Source organism: Poeciliopsis prolifica, unplaced genomic scaffold, assembly GCF_027474105.1.
Source record: "Poeciliopsis prolifica strain line A6 unplaced genomic scaffold, Auburn_PproV2 SCAFFOLD014, whole genome shotgun sequence".
In the NCBI taxonomy this organism is placed as follows: domain Eukaryota; kingdom Metazoa; phylum Chordata; class Actinopteri; order Cyprinodontiformes; family Poeciliidae; genus Poeciliopsis; species Poeciliopsis prolifica.
In genome coordinates, this window is record NW_026562389.1 from 11,410,035 (window position 1) to 11,427,932 (window position 17,898).

At 41.3% G+C, this 17,898-nt stretch overlaps 1 protein-coding gene across 1 annotated transcript in view; it reads left to right on the forward strand.

The window, feature by feature from the left end:
* Positions 1–681: 681 nt before the first annotated feature.
* The window catches only part of znf608 (zinc finger protein 608), a 34,728-nt gene continuing 17,511 nt past the window's right edge, over positions 682–17,898 (forward strand). Inside the window, exons 1-2 of the mRNA XM_055039445.1 lie at positions 682–1,650; positions 16,886–17,156. Coding sequence (XP_054895420.1) covers positions 919–1,650; positions 16,886–17,156 — 1,003 coding nt within the window. The 5' untranslated portion in view covers positions 682–918. The remainder of the gene's footprint in view (positions 1,651–16,885; positions 17,157–17,898) is intronic.

The window sequence follows — 17,898 nt, forward strand, 5'->3', positions numbered from 1 at the left end:
ATTTGTATTTGTTTTATTAAAAGCTGCTGCTGTGTCTCTGGTGAATTTAGTTTTTTATTCATTGAGTAGAAACTCCAGAAGTTTTACTGCAACAAGAGAAAAAATACTAAAATTACTCAAATCAAAGTAAAAGTCCAGTAAAAATAGATTCAGGGTTTATGAATCTGCTGAGGCCTGGAAGGACGGCGCCCCCTTGTGGCGGAACTGAACGTTCATTAGTGGTTGTCATTACGTCATACCAGTGGTTGCTATGGCAACTGATTCCTTACAGGCGGAAAAAACGAGAAAATATAAAATCTGATATTAAGTTTGTCTTGTTATTTGTATTATTCTAAAGTGAAATGAAAAACTTTTTTTAAAACAATATATTTATTGAATTTTGCATGTATGAAAACAACAAACATTTAAAGTAACACAAAAATAAAATTCAGCCAAAAATAAAATACAAATTATTTATATATGTATATAATACACAGGAATAACTTTTCAACTCTAGCCTAAAGTATTGCTCTTTAAAAATTAAAATATTAATACTATATGAATTGAAAAATAATTAATTCACACTGAATAAGTTAACAAGTTGGATATTTTTAAATTTAAATTTATGTATCATTGGTGCAACAACTAAAAATAATAATTAGTTTTACCATTTAGTTTGGAAAACTAAGTAGCATTTAGTTTGTATCATATTTGGTCACATTAAGTATATTTATTTTCCCAGCTTGACGGTGCAGCCGATTAAATCGCTCTGAATAATATTATCGTTTATCGCGATAACTTCTGGGGCAGTTTATCGTGCAGCCGCATTTGTTAGCGCCAGGCCCGCAGCTGGAGGCGCCCACTGCGGCTGCTGGCGCCTCGCAGCGACTTGAATGCTGATGATCGTGGAGATCAACAAAGGAGACAAGGAGAGAGGAGATGAAACGCTTCCTGAGCGCGGAGGAGAATGGAGAGCCGCTGACAGACTGCAGGGAGCTGTCACACAACCTCACCGCCTCCTCCTCTTCCTCCTCTTCCTCCTCCTCCTCCTCCTCAGCCCACAGACACGCGGCCCTGTCCTCGCTCCAGACCCGGGGACCAGGCGGCGGGTCGGAGCCGAGGAGATCCGCGCTGAAACGCAGCCGAGGCGGCCAGGAAGGACGAGCGGAGCCGGAGGAGGCGGCGGATCATCCAGCGGCTCCGGGGTTCGTCGTTCAGCGGCGGCCGCAGCCTCAAGGACGCGGCGTCGGAGGAGCGGAAGGTGTGGAGATGATTTCAGCGGCCGGCAGGGATGCGGACGGGAACAATAACAGCAGCAGCAGCAGCAGCATCTCTGAGCCTCCTGCAGGCAAAGCCAAGGAGGAGCGGAAGGGGAAGAACCTGATCCGGGGCTGGAAGAGGGACCGGGACGCCGCCGCTCCTCCCGCCCGGATCAGGAAGGAGAAGCCCGGCGACGATGGCACGTCTCCTCCGCCTTCCGTCTTCCTGCCGGAGCATCACCTGGGACCCGGAACCGACTCCCGCATCCCCGCGGGAGACGGCAGCACCATCAGCGGAGGCTGCGGGAAAACAGCCGCGGACTGTGGAGGAAAGAGCGGCGGAGGAGCTATTGTTGTCCGGCGGCTGCACGACGAGCCTCCGGCGGCCAAGAAGCACCGAGGAGCCGAGAAGGTAGGCGGTTCATCCTCCACAGGCGCAAACTGGGTTTATTCTGGCGGTGAAACAAATGAATAGAGTGAGGGATGCAGGTGTGAAGGCCACAAAGACACAAACGGAGCATCTTGATGTCCTTTTGTTGCTGCTGTCATTGTTCCCGGATGATCTGCACAGATCTCTGGTTTTCTCTTTCTTCTTCTTCTGGGGACATTTAGAGGAGGATGCATGTTTCCTCTGAATGCTTTGTTTGCTTTTTCCCATGTGGGAAAAAACCTCATGATGTCAAATTTATTCACATTTTATGTCATCGACCCCGTTTCTTTATCTTTCATTTTGTATAAAAGGCTGACAGGTTCTGCTTCTGAAATTATTTTTGGCAGCTTTAAATAAGTCATCCGGAGGAGAAGATGGAGGAAGATGAAGGGAGGGTGGAGGGGTGAGGGAAAGAGAGATGTATGATGGAGAGAGCGAGGGAGGAATGTGATTTGACAGCAGAGGACGCAGGCTGGAAGAGTCTGGCAGACAAAGAGAGGATGTCCAGGAGGAGTTTGTGTCTGCAGGAGAGAGGCTGCTTTGTTTACGTGTTGATCTGGAGGCTTTTCTAAAAACCATTTCCTGTCATGGAGAGTCTGAGCCCCACTCAGCTGTTTGGTGTCGGTTCAGTTCATGGCTGGACTGCAGCAGCTTTACATCATCAAACGCTGAAAACTCTGGACCGAACCCAGCAGAACCGTCCGGGATCCAGACGGATCCTCACGGCTCAGGAGGAGCTTCTCAGTTCTGAAGGCTGTGAACTCAGATTATGACCAATAATAAGATTTGCTGCTGCTGTGCAGATGATGCTCTGCTCTACAATCAGCGGCTGGAGGAGCTGAAGTTATGGATCAACCTTCTGGACCCGTCAGGTGTTCTGGTTCTGGTCCAAACGTGGAGAAGCAGCATTCAGCTGCAACTCTGGACTGAAACCACCTGGTCACACGTGATATTGATCATAATAAATGGAGCTTTGATCAATATATTTGATATTGTATTGATGATTGTAGCGATGCCAAAGTTACTGGTTTTCACAGTTGTTGGCTAACTGATAAGTTGATTGATTGATTGATTGATTGATTGATTGATTGATTTATTGATTGAATGATTGATATCTCTGGACCAATCAGCATGTAGTTTCAGTCATTGCAGCTGTAAACTGGAGATCAGGATGAACTTTGACCTGAACCTTCAGGGCCGCATAAAGTCGGTCATAAAGTCGGCCTTCCGTCAGCTGAAGAACATTTCCGGGATCAGAAAGTCTCAGCAGGATCTGGAGAATCTCATCCATGTGTTTCTCGATTCCTGCAGCAGCGTCTGACTAAAACCAGGAAGAAAGAGCAAATCAGCGAAAAGTCCCTCCACTGAGAGACGAGACTCTGAAAAACTGTTTTAAATCACGAGACATGAAAGATCTGCTGCTGTCATCGAAACTGGAACATTAATTAATTCTACTTTTTATCATTTCACTTTGTTTTGCTACTGCAGGTTGACATATGTTGGGTTTAACTTGTTGAGTTTTTAACAGCCTTGTTGCTGGAATGTGCTAAGCTAATAAACTTGATCTGTTTTAGTGGAAAAGATGTTCATCTGTTTGGTCATTGCAGACAGGAAACATCTGAGGAAACGACGGATCAGGCTCAGATTTGGCCGACTCCTTAAAAACTGCAGGAAACAGAAGAACAATCGTCTTCAGGGAGAAAAATCTGAAATGCTAAATAATTTCCGCACAATGTGAGGAGAAGTCAGAGGGTTGGGCTGTTTACGGATCAGAGGAAAACATTAATATTGGTCTCTGTTGCTGTTTGTTTTAATCTTATTCATCAGAATTTATTTCTCTGCAGTTACTGTAAAAATATTGAAGCTGCTTCTGGGTAGGACATGATAAACTTTTGGTATTTTCAGGTTTTGTAGAGGACATTTAAGATGAGCTTGTTTAGGTTTTAGAGTCTGAGCTAAAAGACATTTTTAGTCATAAAGCTTCCAGTAGAAGAACAAACACGGTGTAATAAAACGACACCATGCAGTGAGAAAACCAGGAACCAACATTTTGCTGAGTGTCAAACTCACCAATCAACATCAAATATTTTCAGTTCATTTTGGATCAGAAAGTCACTGAGTTTAATGAGGTTTTTATAATCGTGGCCTGTTGTAGTTTCTCTGCATAATGAAACGTTTTGGTTCATAAATCGCAGTAAAATCTCCATCTTTGTTACTTGGATTGTTTGGGTCTTAAAAACAACAGTGACTGTTAGCATCCATGTTAGCATCTGGAAGGATGCTGACCCGGTCCCGACCCGGTCCCGACCCGGTTCCGATCCGGTCCCGACCCGGTCCTGACCCGGTCCCGACCCGGTCCCGACCCGGTCCAGACCCGGTCCAGACCCGGTTCTGATCCGGTCCTGATCCGGTCCTGACCCGGTCCAGACCCGGTCCTGACCTGCAGCTCAGAGGGGAACATGCTGGTTAGCAATCTTTACTTCCTGTTTATCAGCCACATGTAGCGTTAGCATCTGATGAATCAGGCTCTCTGTGGTTTGGTGGATCCTAGACGATGGAAACTCAAATACTTTGCTTGTTTTTTGTTTGTTTTTAGGACATTTTATAAGTTTTAAAGTATCGCTTTAGAAACGGTTCTGAATTCAAAGTAATTTCTTCAATCTTACAATTTAAAAAGTCACTTGAGTTTGTTTTGGGTCCTGATTTAAAAGTCACTTCACCTGCAGGAAAAGTGATGCATCATTTCATTTAAAGACGAGAGAATTAAAAACCAAACTTCCCACACATTGAACTCAAAGCTACAGTAAATACAGAAAGTCTGAACATTTGATAAACCATTAAAAATACCAACTTATTCATAAATATTTTTTACTTGTGACAATAAATTAAAATGAGCTGAATAATTTCCATTTGGTTTATTTTTTATAGTTTTTCTATGTTTTCTCTTTCTACCAAAACTTGGTTGATGAAAGTTTTTATTCTGGTGTTTTGGACTCAATAATCCGTTTGTGAAGGTTTTGTTCACAGAAACGTCATAATTCATTTTATTTGTCTTTTGTTTTATGTATTTTGGATATTTTCCAGTCTCAGTGTCAAAGCTTCGCTGGAAGTTAAAGTTCGTTGTTGTCTATAGAGAACGAGTTCTTGCATTATTATGCCGATACGTGACACAATATCATGTTTTATCGCAGTAACTTCTGGTGGGATTCATGAACCAGCAATGTTTGTCTCCATGCCGGCGCCTGTACTGATCACTTTGATTTGATCCAACATTTGACATCATGGATGGATTTTCACTCGGGGAAATGAGTGAAAATCCTTCAGATGAGAGGAAAGTAAACGTGTTTATTCTGTTTTTGTTCTGACGATATTTACATTTCTCAGCAGTAGCTTCATACCTTCTGAATAGTTTTGTGAAAGTTGACGTCTTAAACATTATAAAGCGTCTAGAAAAACACCAGAAAACCTTTGAATTATGCATCTGTAACAGCCTGATTATCATTCATGTTTCAGAAAACCTGATTATGATATGAAAACAGAAGGTGGAAGCTGCTCAGGTTCACAGCTAAACAGCTTCAGCTGATAATAAACTAAACCTGGCCTGATTTGGCTTCTTGCTTCCTGGTTGATGTTTTCCTGAGTCCAGGCGTCACCTGAGGCTCATATCTGCAACTTTTATTTCCAGCACAGACCTCAGACGGTTATCTAACAGGAAGTCAGATGTCTGATTTTCTGCAGCTGCAAAACGCCTGGATGTGGATTCAGAGCGCCGGAGATCTGACTCATCCCTGGAGCAGCCGAGAGCGTCGCTCTGAGAGATTTCACAGGCTGGGAGAGTTGATTTAAAACGGGGACAAAGCCTGATGTCGGCGCGTCAAAGCAGATAAATCTGACTCCACGCTTCTTTTGTCGTATTTCAGCACCAGGAAAGATGAAAAGCTGAGATATCGTCCAAATTTCTGTAAAAATTAACCACATCTGGTGGTGGAATATGAACGTCCTGTCAGCTCAGACAGAGGAGGAATCAGGAATAAATTGGTGCCACAAAGAGAAACATGAGAAATATGAACATGTTGAATTTAGCAGGACGATAAAAGCTGATAGGAAAAGAGAGAAATGTGAAAATAAAACAACTGCAGGAGTATTTTTAGTCCCTATTTATGCAATTTTCTATAGTTTCATGTTATGCATTTAGTGCTTTCTTCCATCCAGATAATTTTATTTTTATTTTTTGCATTACTTTTTATTCCTTTTCCTTATTTTGTTACTGTTGAGTCTCAGTTTTCTTATTTTACCTGAATTAACAGGTTGGATTTTTACATTTTGGAAAACATGTTGCAGAGACGACCAGATTGCTAATCCCAAATTAGCTGCTTTACGGTCTTTGACTGTTTTATTCAAGATCTCTGCAAAATCCAACATTTCTGTTATTTACAGCAGATTTAGTGGCTCAAACGTTTGTTCTTCTTTCCCTCAAACGGTGAATCGATTCACAATCTGGAAGCAAATCGCAAACAGTTGCATCACTTTGGATTCTCACATGCTGTTGATTTTCTGACGTTAGCGGTTCGGCTGCTGAGTGGAAGCGATGGATGTGAGCAGAGCTGGCATTTGGCTGGTGGGTGGAAACAGGATGAACGAAGCAAAACGACTTTCCTGGAACTTTCAGTTCATTTTCTCCACTGAACATTTACAGAAACTGAAATGTGACTTTCCCAAAAGTCACAGGTCATTTCCAGCAGTTTACTGGTTCATTTCCAGAACTAATTCAACATTTTCACGGCTTGTTTGTCTCTGAAATGTTCACAGTAAATTCACAGCTCAACTTACACATTATTTACTATACATGTAAGAAATGATTTACAAATGATTGCGCCTGGACTCTCTGGGTAACTTTCTGAAACTTTTTAAAATGCTGTAAATTGTGGAAGATATTTTTTGAATTAACTGTAAGTTTTATTGTTTCTTAAAAACAATAAATTCCAGCTTGTATTTGCGAATGTTCCTGACATTTTATTAATATTCAGTCATAATCTTTCTTTATTTTTAAAAAGCTGTTTTTTTCACCTTTTTGAGTTTAGTTATGATAGTAACTAACCTTTGAGGTTTTGTGTTTTAAAGCTTTTTAAATCTATTTTAAAATCGTCTCGAAGTGTTTAAGTGTTGATGTGAGAATGAGCCATTTAATCCTGGTCCTGCATCGCTGCTTATTATTTATAATATTATTTATAATAATATTTATACGTCCTGATTCCTCAGCGTTAATTGTTCCTTCTGTCCGACTGCGAGGCGTTTTTCTGTGGCTGTGATTGACGGGAAGTTATTGGTTCCAGAAAATGGAGATCAGGCGCAGAGAGCAGCAGGAGGCTCCCTGGTGGGTTTCAGAGAAAAGCCGAAGCTTCAGATGTTTTTCAAAATGAGCGAGCGACCTTGAGTTATTCAAAGAAAAAACTCTTTTCACCTCCCCTGTGAATATAATTTAGTTCTTCAGGTTTAATACTAGCAGATTTAACAGAGGAAGCTCAGAAACTGAGATTTATTTTAAAAACAAGCTCTTGTATTTCGGTGAAGACGTCGATCTCTCTGCTGTTTTTTTCTTTTAATGGGACGAAACACCTGAAAAACAGGAATTTAACAAAAACACATTCCACTCATTTTTTAAAGTCATTGAATTTAAATTTTACAGAAACATTTTACTGCCAGAGCTTGGAAATAAATTCAGAGGCAAGAAAATGTTCTCGTTACAAGAAGATAAAAATCTCGTTCTAATGAGATTTATGTCTCATTAGAACTAAAAATATTCAACTTTAAGTAAGAAATGTTGTAACAGTGAAACAGAAAGTCTTTCTTTGAGTTTCTAACCGTAACGTTTCCCCAAACAGCATCAGCTTCTCCTGTCCAAACCCTCAACAATAGAAAAAGAAAAGAAATGTTGACTTTACAACAAATCTCACTTTTATTCACTATTCTATTATTATTACGTTTGTTCAGCAGAAACACCACCTCACACTCTGATTATTTTTGGCAGGCGGTTCTGTAACATGTTATGACTTCATTAATCTGATGTTTGTCATAATATATTACCAGTTAATCTGAGACATTTTTATTTTAGTTTTTGCAGTAATGAACTGCTGCTTTGGTCTTTTTCTTGTCAGAAACTTGAAAACTTGATCAATTTGACAGGATTTAATGAAGAATAAAATAGCGACTGACAGGGAAGTAGTGCAGCGACGCTAGCTTGACTTTGACAACCTTGACTTGTAGATGTGCTGCAGAACTCGGTGCGTTTTGGTTCAGCTACAAACCAAAAGCGATTTTACTGATGCTTAAATTAGCTAATCAGCTCTGTTAGCTTAGCAAACAGCAGTGGGAGCGAATCCACCACAGCGATCAATAATCACTTATTAATAATCACAAACTGAACATTGAGCCTAAAAACATAGAACTGTAACAGACTGAATGCTCTGTTCTTTGTTGGAGTTTATTTGTTATATCTTGTTATAACGGTCGACGCTCGCCACGCTCAAAGATCTGGGATCATTCCGACTCCTGACTCGTCACCAGGGGCCGTACAGCTTTCCTAATGTTGTAACCAATCCGAAAATTCAACTGCAACACCACAGTTCAACCCACAGAGGGCAGCACTGAGCAGGCATTCAGTTTCTAAGCACCACAAATCTGGAACAAACTTCCAGAAAACTGCAAAACAGCCGAAACACTGAGATCCTTTAACTAAAACGTTTAAAGTTGCTTAAGAAACATCATGACCAACATATTTATTGTGTAATGGCGATTTTGATGATGGTGTTTGAAAAAACAATTATTTTTATGATTTAAAATACGATATGAAAGCTTATTTTAAGTCAATATTTCCTTTATTTTGATGAATTAGCGTTTGATTCATTGACAGATTATTTCACTGATAACAAGCCAGTGAAAAAATCCTTTTCATCAATGTTAAGGAAATATTTGCTTCAATAATATTTGATATTTTGCTGAAAAGTTACTTATGACTTAGTTTTGTGTCGTTTTAAGTGAAAGCTACTTTTACAAAAAACTAGACCAGAAATTCTTTTTAAAACCTTTTTGTTTTTGCAGTGAGTTTAATGGAAAGAAGAAGTTGATTTGGGGAGTAGTTACATTATAAAAAGCCACATCTATCTATTTATTTATTATCTTTGAGTGTGAAAAAATGTTAAAAAATAAAAAATCTAATTGTTTTGAGCATAAATGCCAAAATGTTCCAGCTCCTCTCTATTCTCCAGTCAGATATTAAATGATCTGCAGTTTTTCCATCATTGCTTCAGATTAAATCGTTTCTGACAAACTGCACCGCAGCCAGATTGACTAATCAGCTTGACTCCCATGATTTTCCGTTTGACCTCGTTCCTCGGCGGCGTTCATGAAAGACGGGCCGGAAAACAAGCGGAGGAGCAAATGGCGCCGTGTTGTGTGTTTTCAGAGCAGCAGCTGAGAGTCCATTAGCTGTCAGTGTGAAAAGGCGCCGTCGTTCAGCAGACCCTCATCCACTCCCACCTGAACACACATCCAGTTCCGCCATGTTGGTTAAACAACCTGCAGAGTTTAAAATAAAGCCTCAGTTGTGACTGGAAGCTGCTGCATCAGCTGCTTCCACACCTCATACATCAGATTTTAGCATCTTTTCTGGCATCCAGAGAAGGAATCCTTCACACGAGACCGAGGTTATTATTTCCAGATAATATATTTTTAATAACCTACAGTATTAATCTGGATTTATATGGACTGTAAACCTTTTATTTGGGAGGCTGGTTTAGCTGGAACTGGTTGGAGAGCAGTTTGTAAAGTCACACAGCGAAACATTAACAGAAATAAAATATCTTCATGTCATTTAATGTCGAGTTCAAAACTGAATATTTCATTTGAAAGTTAAATATTGTAAACTAAATACCCCATGTGTTAAAGTTTATAGTTAGTAATATTGAGTATATATATATAAATATTATGTTATATTTTTGGGGAACCTTGGTGGAACTAGGGACCCAAGCAGCCGCTTAACTCGCATTGCGTTGGGCCGGCTCGGCTTTTATTGCTAACTTATTGGTAATTTCTCCCAATGTGTGAAGAATATTTATTGTTGTTATTGTGGCTCCTCAGCCTCTCCGGTCGAGATTTCCTCAGTAAACCTGATTAAAACGCCTGTTGGCTCATGACAACGCGCCGCTTCACCGCAAACATCCATTTTTTAATTGTTACTGGTTGTGGAGCTGCAGCCTGCAGACATCATGATCACCGTCCAATGATTCATCCTTCAGTTGGTCTAAATGCCATTAGAGCCTGTCATTCAGTTTCAGTTCAAAGGTGTGTGTGTGTGTGTGTGTGAGCGCAATGCTGGGAAACTGAAATCATGAGATCAGAGATGAAGGAGGCCGTGGAAAACGCTGGAGGAGAAAAAAGTCATCTATTCATAAAACACACACACACACACACACACACACACACACACACACACACACACACACACACACACACACTTCCTCTCTCTGAAGCCTGACAAGACAGACAGGGATGATCTCTGTCTGGTAAAAAAACATGAGTGTGGCTGCTGCTCATTTAATGGGAGGAGAAAGAGGATGAGGATGAGGAAGAGGATGGGCACAAAAAGGGGAAAGAGGGTCGAAGAGGAAATGATACATGAAGGGCAAGAAGAAGAAAATGGTAATGATGAAGTAACAAACATTCAGGAAACATTCACGCCGTTAATCCGGTTTAATCTCCGGTCCGTTTGTTCAGAAAGTTCGGTTCGTTTTGGAGGTGAGAATGAGAAACTGGACCAAACCGGCGACTCCGGTCTGCCTCCAAACTGATGCTTCGTTTCTGTTGAAGTGAAATCTGGTGACCTGCAGATCGGAGACGATTCTGTGTTTTCAGTAGATTGAGTTCAATCAGGGACAAACTGCAGCATCTGTTCCGCCTCCAGCTGCTGTGGATCAGACGACTCTCTGCTCTGAGTCAAAGCAGGAAACCTTTAGCAAGCTGCGGAGGAGCTGGCCTGAAGGCGCCTGAAGTGCAGGGCATTCTGGGAAAATGCAACCAAATCAAACGTTCTAGCCTAGCATAGCAAATAAATGACTTGTGCTTTTGATTGTTGAATAAACAAAAGAGAAATCCTCCAGTTTTGTTTGCGTTTGGTGCAGTAGGAAATGCTCCCGTTGTCTTCTTTAGTTTTCTGTGTGGTTTCCTGCAGCGGTTGCTGGTGCAGCGCCCCCACAGACGAGGAGGGGGAAAGTTTCTCCGATAGTTTGGACGGTTTGAATCGGTGCAGTGGGAATCAAACCGCAGCAGCTGGAAGTGGAACAAATGTTTCTGCCCCGAATCCCACCGGGTCGGTCTGGGGTCAACTTGGAGCTGCAACATTCACTGAACTTAAATCTGTCTTAGGATTAATGATTATAAAGGTGGAAAAATAGTTTCTGGTGGGAATATAGAAGGACGCAAACATGGAGGAGAGTCTGACTTTTGTTGAAAATGATAAATAAATGATTAAATGATGAGAATAGATGAGAAAACAAGTTTAATGGGAGCAAAGTAAAACAACAAAGAACCAGAATAATGGAAAAAAGGTTTGAAAAATGATGAAAAGGAAGAACAAAAACAACAACTCCAGTCAACATAGAGAGTCTGCAGAACAAAGGAAAGAAAACATTAGTGCAGCTGGATTAAGATGATGAATCTATGAGGGGAAAAATGAACGATTTATGAATAATTACATCATTGGTCTGAATAAATCTCTGCCTGCGTTTCTGAACACAAATACAATCGTCTGTCATCTTTAGTGCATAAAAATGTGATTGAAGACAAAATAAAGGCAGAAAAACAGAGAGGAAAACAGTGTGTCTTTGTTTAATTATAGATTTTAGAGGCAGAATTAATGGAAAACTCAGCTGGCTCCCCCGACGCTCAGCCTCCCTCTCCTGATTAATTTGGGTGAAACCGGCTCGGCTCGCCCGTTAGGACGGCTCTTTGTTATTCAACCTCGACACGAAGCGCCGGAGGGAACGAGGAAGAGGAGACTGCTTCCCTCCAACTGCGGCACATTTCCACCTTCAGCTGGAGAATCACACTTTAAACGCTGAAAACGAGTTGATGAAGGGATGATGAATTCACCTTTTTATAAAAATGACGCCCTTTAAACTGTACTTATAGATCAAACCATGCCGGAAATAAATCACAGAAACTACGACCACATCCTGTTGTTTTCAGATGAGAGCAGCTAATGGAGTCATTTCTCCCGTCAACGCGTTTGTTTTGGTTGTATCTACCCAGAATTCCCTGCGCTGTATTTGGAGCGGACTCTGGTCCGTTTGCGTTCACATCTGTATTCAAACAGCTTCTTTTGGAAAGAACATTTCAACCAAACCGGGCCGAGGCCGGCGGGCGGGTCGGCGGCCGGCGGCGGCGGGCGGGCCGGCGGGCAGGCGGGCGGGCGGGCGGGTTGGCGGCCCAGCAGGCGGGTCGGCGGCCGGCGGGCGGGTCGGTGGGCCGAGGCCGGCGGGCGGGTCGGCGGCCGGCGGGCGGGTCGGTGGGCCGAGGCCGGCGGGCGGGTCGGCGGGCGGGTTAGCGGCCCAGCAGGCGGGTCGGCGGCTGGCGGGCGAGTCGGTGGGCCGAGGCCGGCGGGCGGGCCGGAGTTAGCTTTGTTGGTCCGATTAGCATTCCTCCTCAAACGAACTGGACTTTCCAGACAGACGGACTGGAGTTGGATAAAAGCGGGCTGAACAGGTGGGAATCATCCCTGAAAGGACAGACAGGAAACTCCTGTAAGAGCACAAGAAAAAGAAAATGCTGAGTCTTTGGTTGCCATGGTGATTCCCACCATTTCTGGCATTTCAATGCCGATTAAATCGCAGCGATGCTGCAAATCAAAGGTTTAATGACCTTTCCAGCGTGTTGTTAAGCAGAAACCTGGCAGCTTGGAGCTGAAATTCAACCTGCAGGACAAACCAGAGGAATAATCCTGATCACACATGAACTGCTGATAGATATATTAATGTGACATTTTTATTATCGCCATGGAAAACAGTTTCTACCTTCTTTAAAAATGAAATCATGATGGCAGAATGAGGTCACATAAAATGGATTGTTTTGCAGGTTTTCTGTTAAACATGGAGCGTTACTGCCACCCTGTGGTCGGTTTGGGAACTCTAACAGGCTACTGTGACTTAGTTTAAAATAAATATTCCCCGTTTGTTTGTTTTCATCAAACACATAAAAGCAAAAAAGCTTCAGGTTGTAACATTTTGAATTAATATGTTGTACTATCTGTGAGGAAGAGGAGGGTCGATGCCGATTTCAGGCAAAATGAAGAAGACGTGTGTTTGTGCACAGCTTCAGGGTCCATGCATATTTTATATGTGTTTGTGTCTTTATGTACCTGGCGCTCCTGTGTGGTTTAGTTTCTCTTTCTCTTTTTGTTGTGCAGAAACGCCAAAGAGCTTATAAAACAAGATGTTAGAAAGTCATAAAAGGGGAAAAAATAAAATCAATGTCAGCAAACCTGAAAGCATCAGCAGGGATATAAACTTTTATACAGCATCACTTTCAGTGCAAACCTGGAGAAGAACACAAACAACCTGATAGTGTCAACATGATTAGAGTTTAATGCATTCATCACAAGGAGATTATCCACTTATCATTCGTTTAAATCCAGAATTATGACAGCGATATTTTTTACTTTGAAGACACCTCAAACACGCTGCCGCCTCCGCCGCTGTTGCCACAAAAACAAAGATGTCAGCCCAGGATGATAGGAAGACAACTGTTGGTATAATTCCCAACAGACCTCAGTGTGTTTCGGTTGAAGTGAGCTCTGGTTCAGTTCAAATGCATGTGTGAATGCCATACGGACTCTTCTCTTGTTATGTCCCTTAGTGGTTCTTGGTGCAGCGCCCCCACAGGCGAGGAGGGGAACAGGTTTTTCAAAAGATTTGGACAGTGTGGTATGAAAGCGAACTGTACCAGCTGAAAATGTGGCAAATGTTGCAATTTTGGTCCCCAATCCGACCAAGTCCACCAGACTATCAGGTGTGAAACACTCTAGTTGGTTTCCAAACAAATTGAGCAACCTGTTCCCCTCCTGGCCTGTGGGGGCGCTGCACCAACAACCACTGAAGGAAACGACACAAAAACCTCTGAAGACACTGAGCACAACTTCCTTCTTCACCAAATCTAAACAAAACTGGAATCCCGTCAGATGTTTGTAGGATTTCTCTTTAGTCTTTGGCTACGAGCCATTTCTCTTGCTAGCGCTAGGCTAGCATGTTAGCTTTGGTTATATTTACCCAGAATGCCTTTCGGAACAGTCTGCTGTCCGCGCCAGAGTTCGCTTCAACCAAACCGAGACTGAGGTTTGCAGGTGGACCACCGTTCAATTTCAAGTGAACTGGACTTTGTAGGCAAACGGACTGGAGTTCAGTTCTGACTGTCACCAGTAGAGGGAGCTCTGCTTTAAGGAGAAGCTTAATGTTTGGCTTGTGATCTTTGATACCTTTGATAACTTTGAGAAATTTCATATTTTTGTTATTATTTTTATGACAGGCATATTTTTCTAAACATTTAAAAAACATTAAAATCAATTCTTAAATCAATCAATCAATACAACCACAGCTGGGCCCAACGAGGGCCGGAGGGTCAGGTTGGTTCAGATAGCTTAACCTTAACCTTAACAAATAAAATTATAATGTGAAAAACAATATTTTTTTATTGTGGTTTCCTTTGTTTATTAGTCATTTGTACATGTAAAGTCTTTAATTTTGGCAGTTTCAGCTCTCCATACATCCGTTAATAAGTAGAGTAAAAGGATAATAATTGATTTTTGTCGTGATTATGAAGAAACACACTTGGTTGCACATTACCACCTATTTTATTGCATTTCTGCTGTTTAAAATTAGAAACCTGTTTAATTTTCCGTTTAGTTTTTTCTCTCCTGAGCAGGTTTGTGTTTTTATCGCCAGTTTTCTGGGTTTTAGTCGACGACTCCTGCCGTTTTGTTCTGGGTGTTTGCAGAAAGCAAAGCTCCAAAACCCGCCGGGGATCCAGAGTTCAGCTTTTGTTGTTAATTTGCTCTGTGAATTTGTGGAAGAAGTCTTTGGAGGAGTTCGTCAGCAGCTGTGTGGGAGTGAACAGGTTGTTTCAAGAATCACAGAGGAATTAATACCTTTTGTTTTATTGCTGTTTAGCATTTTAAATTTGCAGAGCTTGGGAAGGATTTAACATAAATTTCAAGCAGCAAACAGTTTCTCAATAACCCTGGATTAAAAGCTCTTGATGATGCTTTCAAAGCATCGATTCATGCAGCTAAAAACAATTATTTTCCAAAGTTAAGCCAAAAGTAAACATCACTAACACTGAGGAAAAATGATAAAGTCCAAATCATTGTTTGTTGTATTAAACCAGCTAATAAAGCCTCATTAAACCAGAGACGTTTTCACAGCTTCTAGTTTTGCATTTAATTTAAAAACTATTAAGTATATTTAGATTTAAATATTGTTTTTCACAAATTGTGAAAATAATTTTTATCACTGTAAACTAAAATGAAAAAAAATTATTTTCAAACATACTGAAAATGTACTCAGTTGTTGTCACTTAACACTTTCTGTAGAATATTAGAAAGACATTAAAAGATGCAAATAAACAAATAAATTATTTTTTAAATAAGAAAATAAGTTGATCATTTGTAGCAAAAAAAACCCAATACTTATAACATCAACATGTGACATTTATTGTGTAGTTTTCATGTGTTGAGTCTAAATACTCCAGTTAGTGATTAACTGAATATTGAATTAGTTGATTGTTTCAGTCATTGATTAATCATAATCAGGCCGATTTAAGTAGAGAATCAAGGAGAGTTTTGGGTGAAAAGTTTTCGCATCAATATGTTTACAGAAATGAGAAAAGTTGCATCATTTCCTCATTCATGAAGGTTTTAAGCCACCATGGAGAAAATCTTTGTTGCTGTTGAAACAAATTGTAATCTGAAGTCTTTTGTTTTTCCTGCTGAGGAAATGAGAGATTTCCTCTTGTCAGATGTAAGGAGGCCCGTGAGCCACTGACTGATCCTCCTAATGACCCAACAGAGACTCGACTCCTTTTCCTGGGAACCGGGGAGCGGCCCTGAGCGCCGGACCCGGTTCTTTACGGGTCTTTAAATCACTCCAGAACAAATGCAGGGAGATTTCTGTCAGGCTTGTAATCTTTATTAAGTCGTGCTGATGGTGAGAAGACGCCGCCGCCGCCGCTCTCTCAGCAGACTCATTCCCCGCAGTGATTGTAATTGTTCTCATAATAAATGCCGGTGATAAGAGCTGAGAGGATTTCATTACACGTTGCCAAGGTGATAGTGATAGTTATGACTGTTTGAAAAGCTAAAAATGTCGATCCGGCTTTTATTAAACTGTAGTCGCGACTAGACAGTCTGTAAAATAGAAATATCTCAAAATATTATGAATTAAACTCCAGAGGAAATTTCTGTTACAACAAACTTTAATAGTTGGATTAATACAGTGGTTTTCTAGCTTGTATTTTTATATATATATTCTTCTTATTAAAGGATATAAAAAGTCTTTCATTCATTTAATACGTTGCAGTTTGTAGAACAGTGTCCTTGAGTTAACAACCTCGTTCCTTTTTTCTTTATAATAAAGCTGATGAACTTCAGTCTCACCTTCATTATTTTTGCTCAGTGACTCAAATCACTTCTTTTAAAATGTTCAGATAAATTTAATCCTTCTGTTTGCATGAGACCAGAGAAACGTTTGCCTTGTCAGGATTCCTCCACTCATGACTGAGAGAGAGAGGAGAAAAAGCTCAGGAATATGAAATTAATAACTGGAGAAATGTAGAAGATTTAATTAAAGCCACATTTAATGAAAATGTGTCTTTTAGAATATGTTCCTTTCTAGGGAAAAGGATTAGGGACAAAAATATCTGATTTTGTTCTCAGAAGATTAAAGTCAAAAGTTTAAAAGAAAAGAGTTTGAATTCTGAAATTAAAGTCAGAATTGTGTGGAAAAAGTTATAAGTTGAAGGAAAAAAGTTAATTTCTGAAATTAAATTGAGAATTTTGAGAAAAAAGTCAGAATTGTTTTTTTTTTCAGTGACCTTTATCCCTTTTGTACAACTGAAGAAACATCCCATTTGAAACCTTCGTTATGAGTCTAATGAAAGTGTTTTTTTATTTCAGATGGACCCCATGTTCACAGTCCCAGCGCCCCCGGCTCCAGGCCACCCCGTGGCCCCCGGATCCTCCCTGCCCTCGGTCCCCTCGTTCTCCTCTCCGGCCCTGCCCACTTCCAACCCCAAGCCGCTAACGGTCCGGACGCGGTCCGTCGGCACCAACACGCAGGACGGAGGCGCTCCGGGCCCGGCGGACGGGGACCCGGCCTTCTTGGGGCCCTGTCAGCCCGGAACCAGCGTCAACCTGGAGGGGATCGTCTGGCACGAGACGGAGGAAGGTCAGGAATGTTCTGGAAACTCTACATCTATGGCGGGAAGCAACATGGACACGCGATTAACCCATTAATAATCATTGATCGTGTCATGTTGAACAGATTCTAGACATTTCAAAGTATATTAATAAAATAAACTCAAATTTTAACAACCAGGCCAAACCTTTTTATTTAGTCCAACGTCATCAAAAGCAGAACCCCCCAATCTGGCAACCCTGCCTGCCCAATCTGGCAACCCTGCCTGCCCAATCTGGCAACCCTGCCTGCCCAATCTGGCAACCCTGCCTGCCCAATCTGGCAACCCTGCCTGCCCAATCTGGCAACCCTGCCTGCCCAATCTGGCAACCCTGCCTGCCCAATCTGGCAACCCTGCCTGCCCAATCCGGCAACCCTGCCTGCCCAATCTGGCAACCCTGCCTGCCCAATCTGGCAACCCTGCCCTGTTCTTCCAAATAATGGAGGGAATCACCATGGCAACTGCTGACTCAGCATTTTCCTTGTTGAACTGATCTGGATTCTTTGATATTTTTTTTTCGTCTGTATTTTTTCTCAGGAAATCAGAAAATTTTCTGAATCCTCAATCAAAAAATAAAAAACACAATCAGTGACAGTTTTTTTCTTCACCATTTAAAAAGCTGAATATTTAAACTTTATTTTTGCTCCTTCAAAGACTCGCTGATTAATTAATTAACTAATTAATTAATTGAAAGGTGTGTTTGTGGGGGTTTAAAAGTGCTCCAAGCAGAAA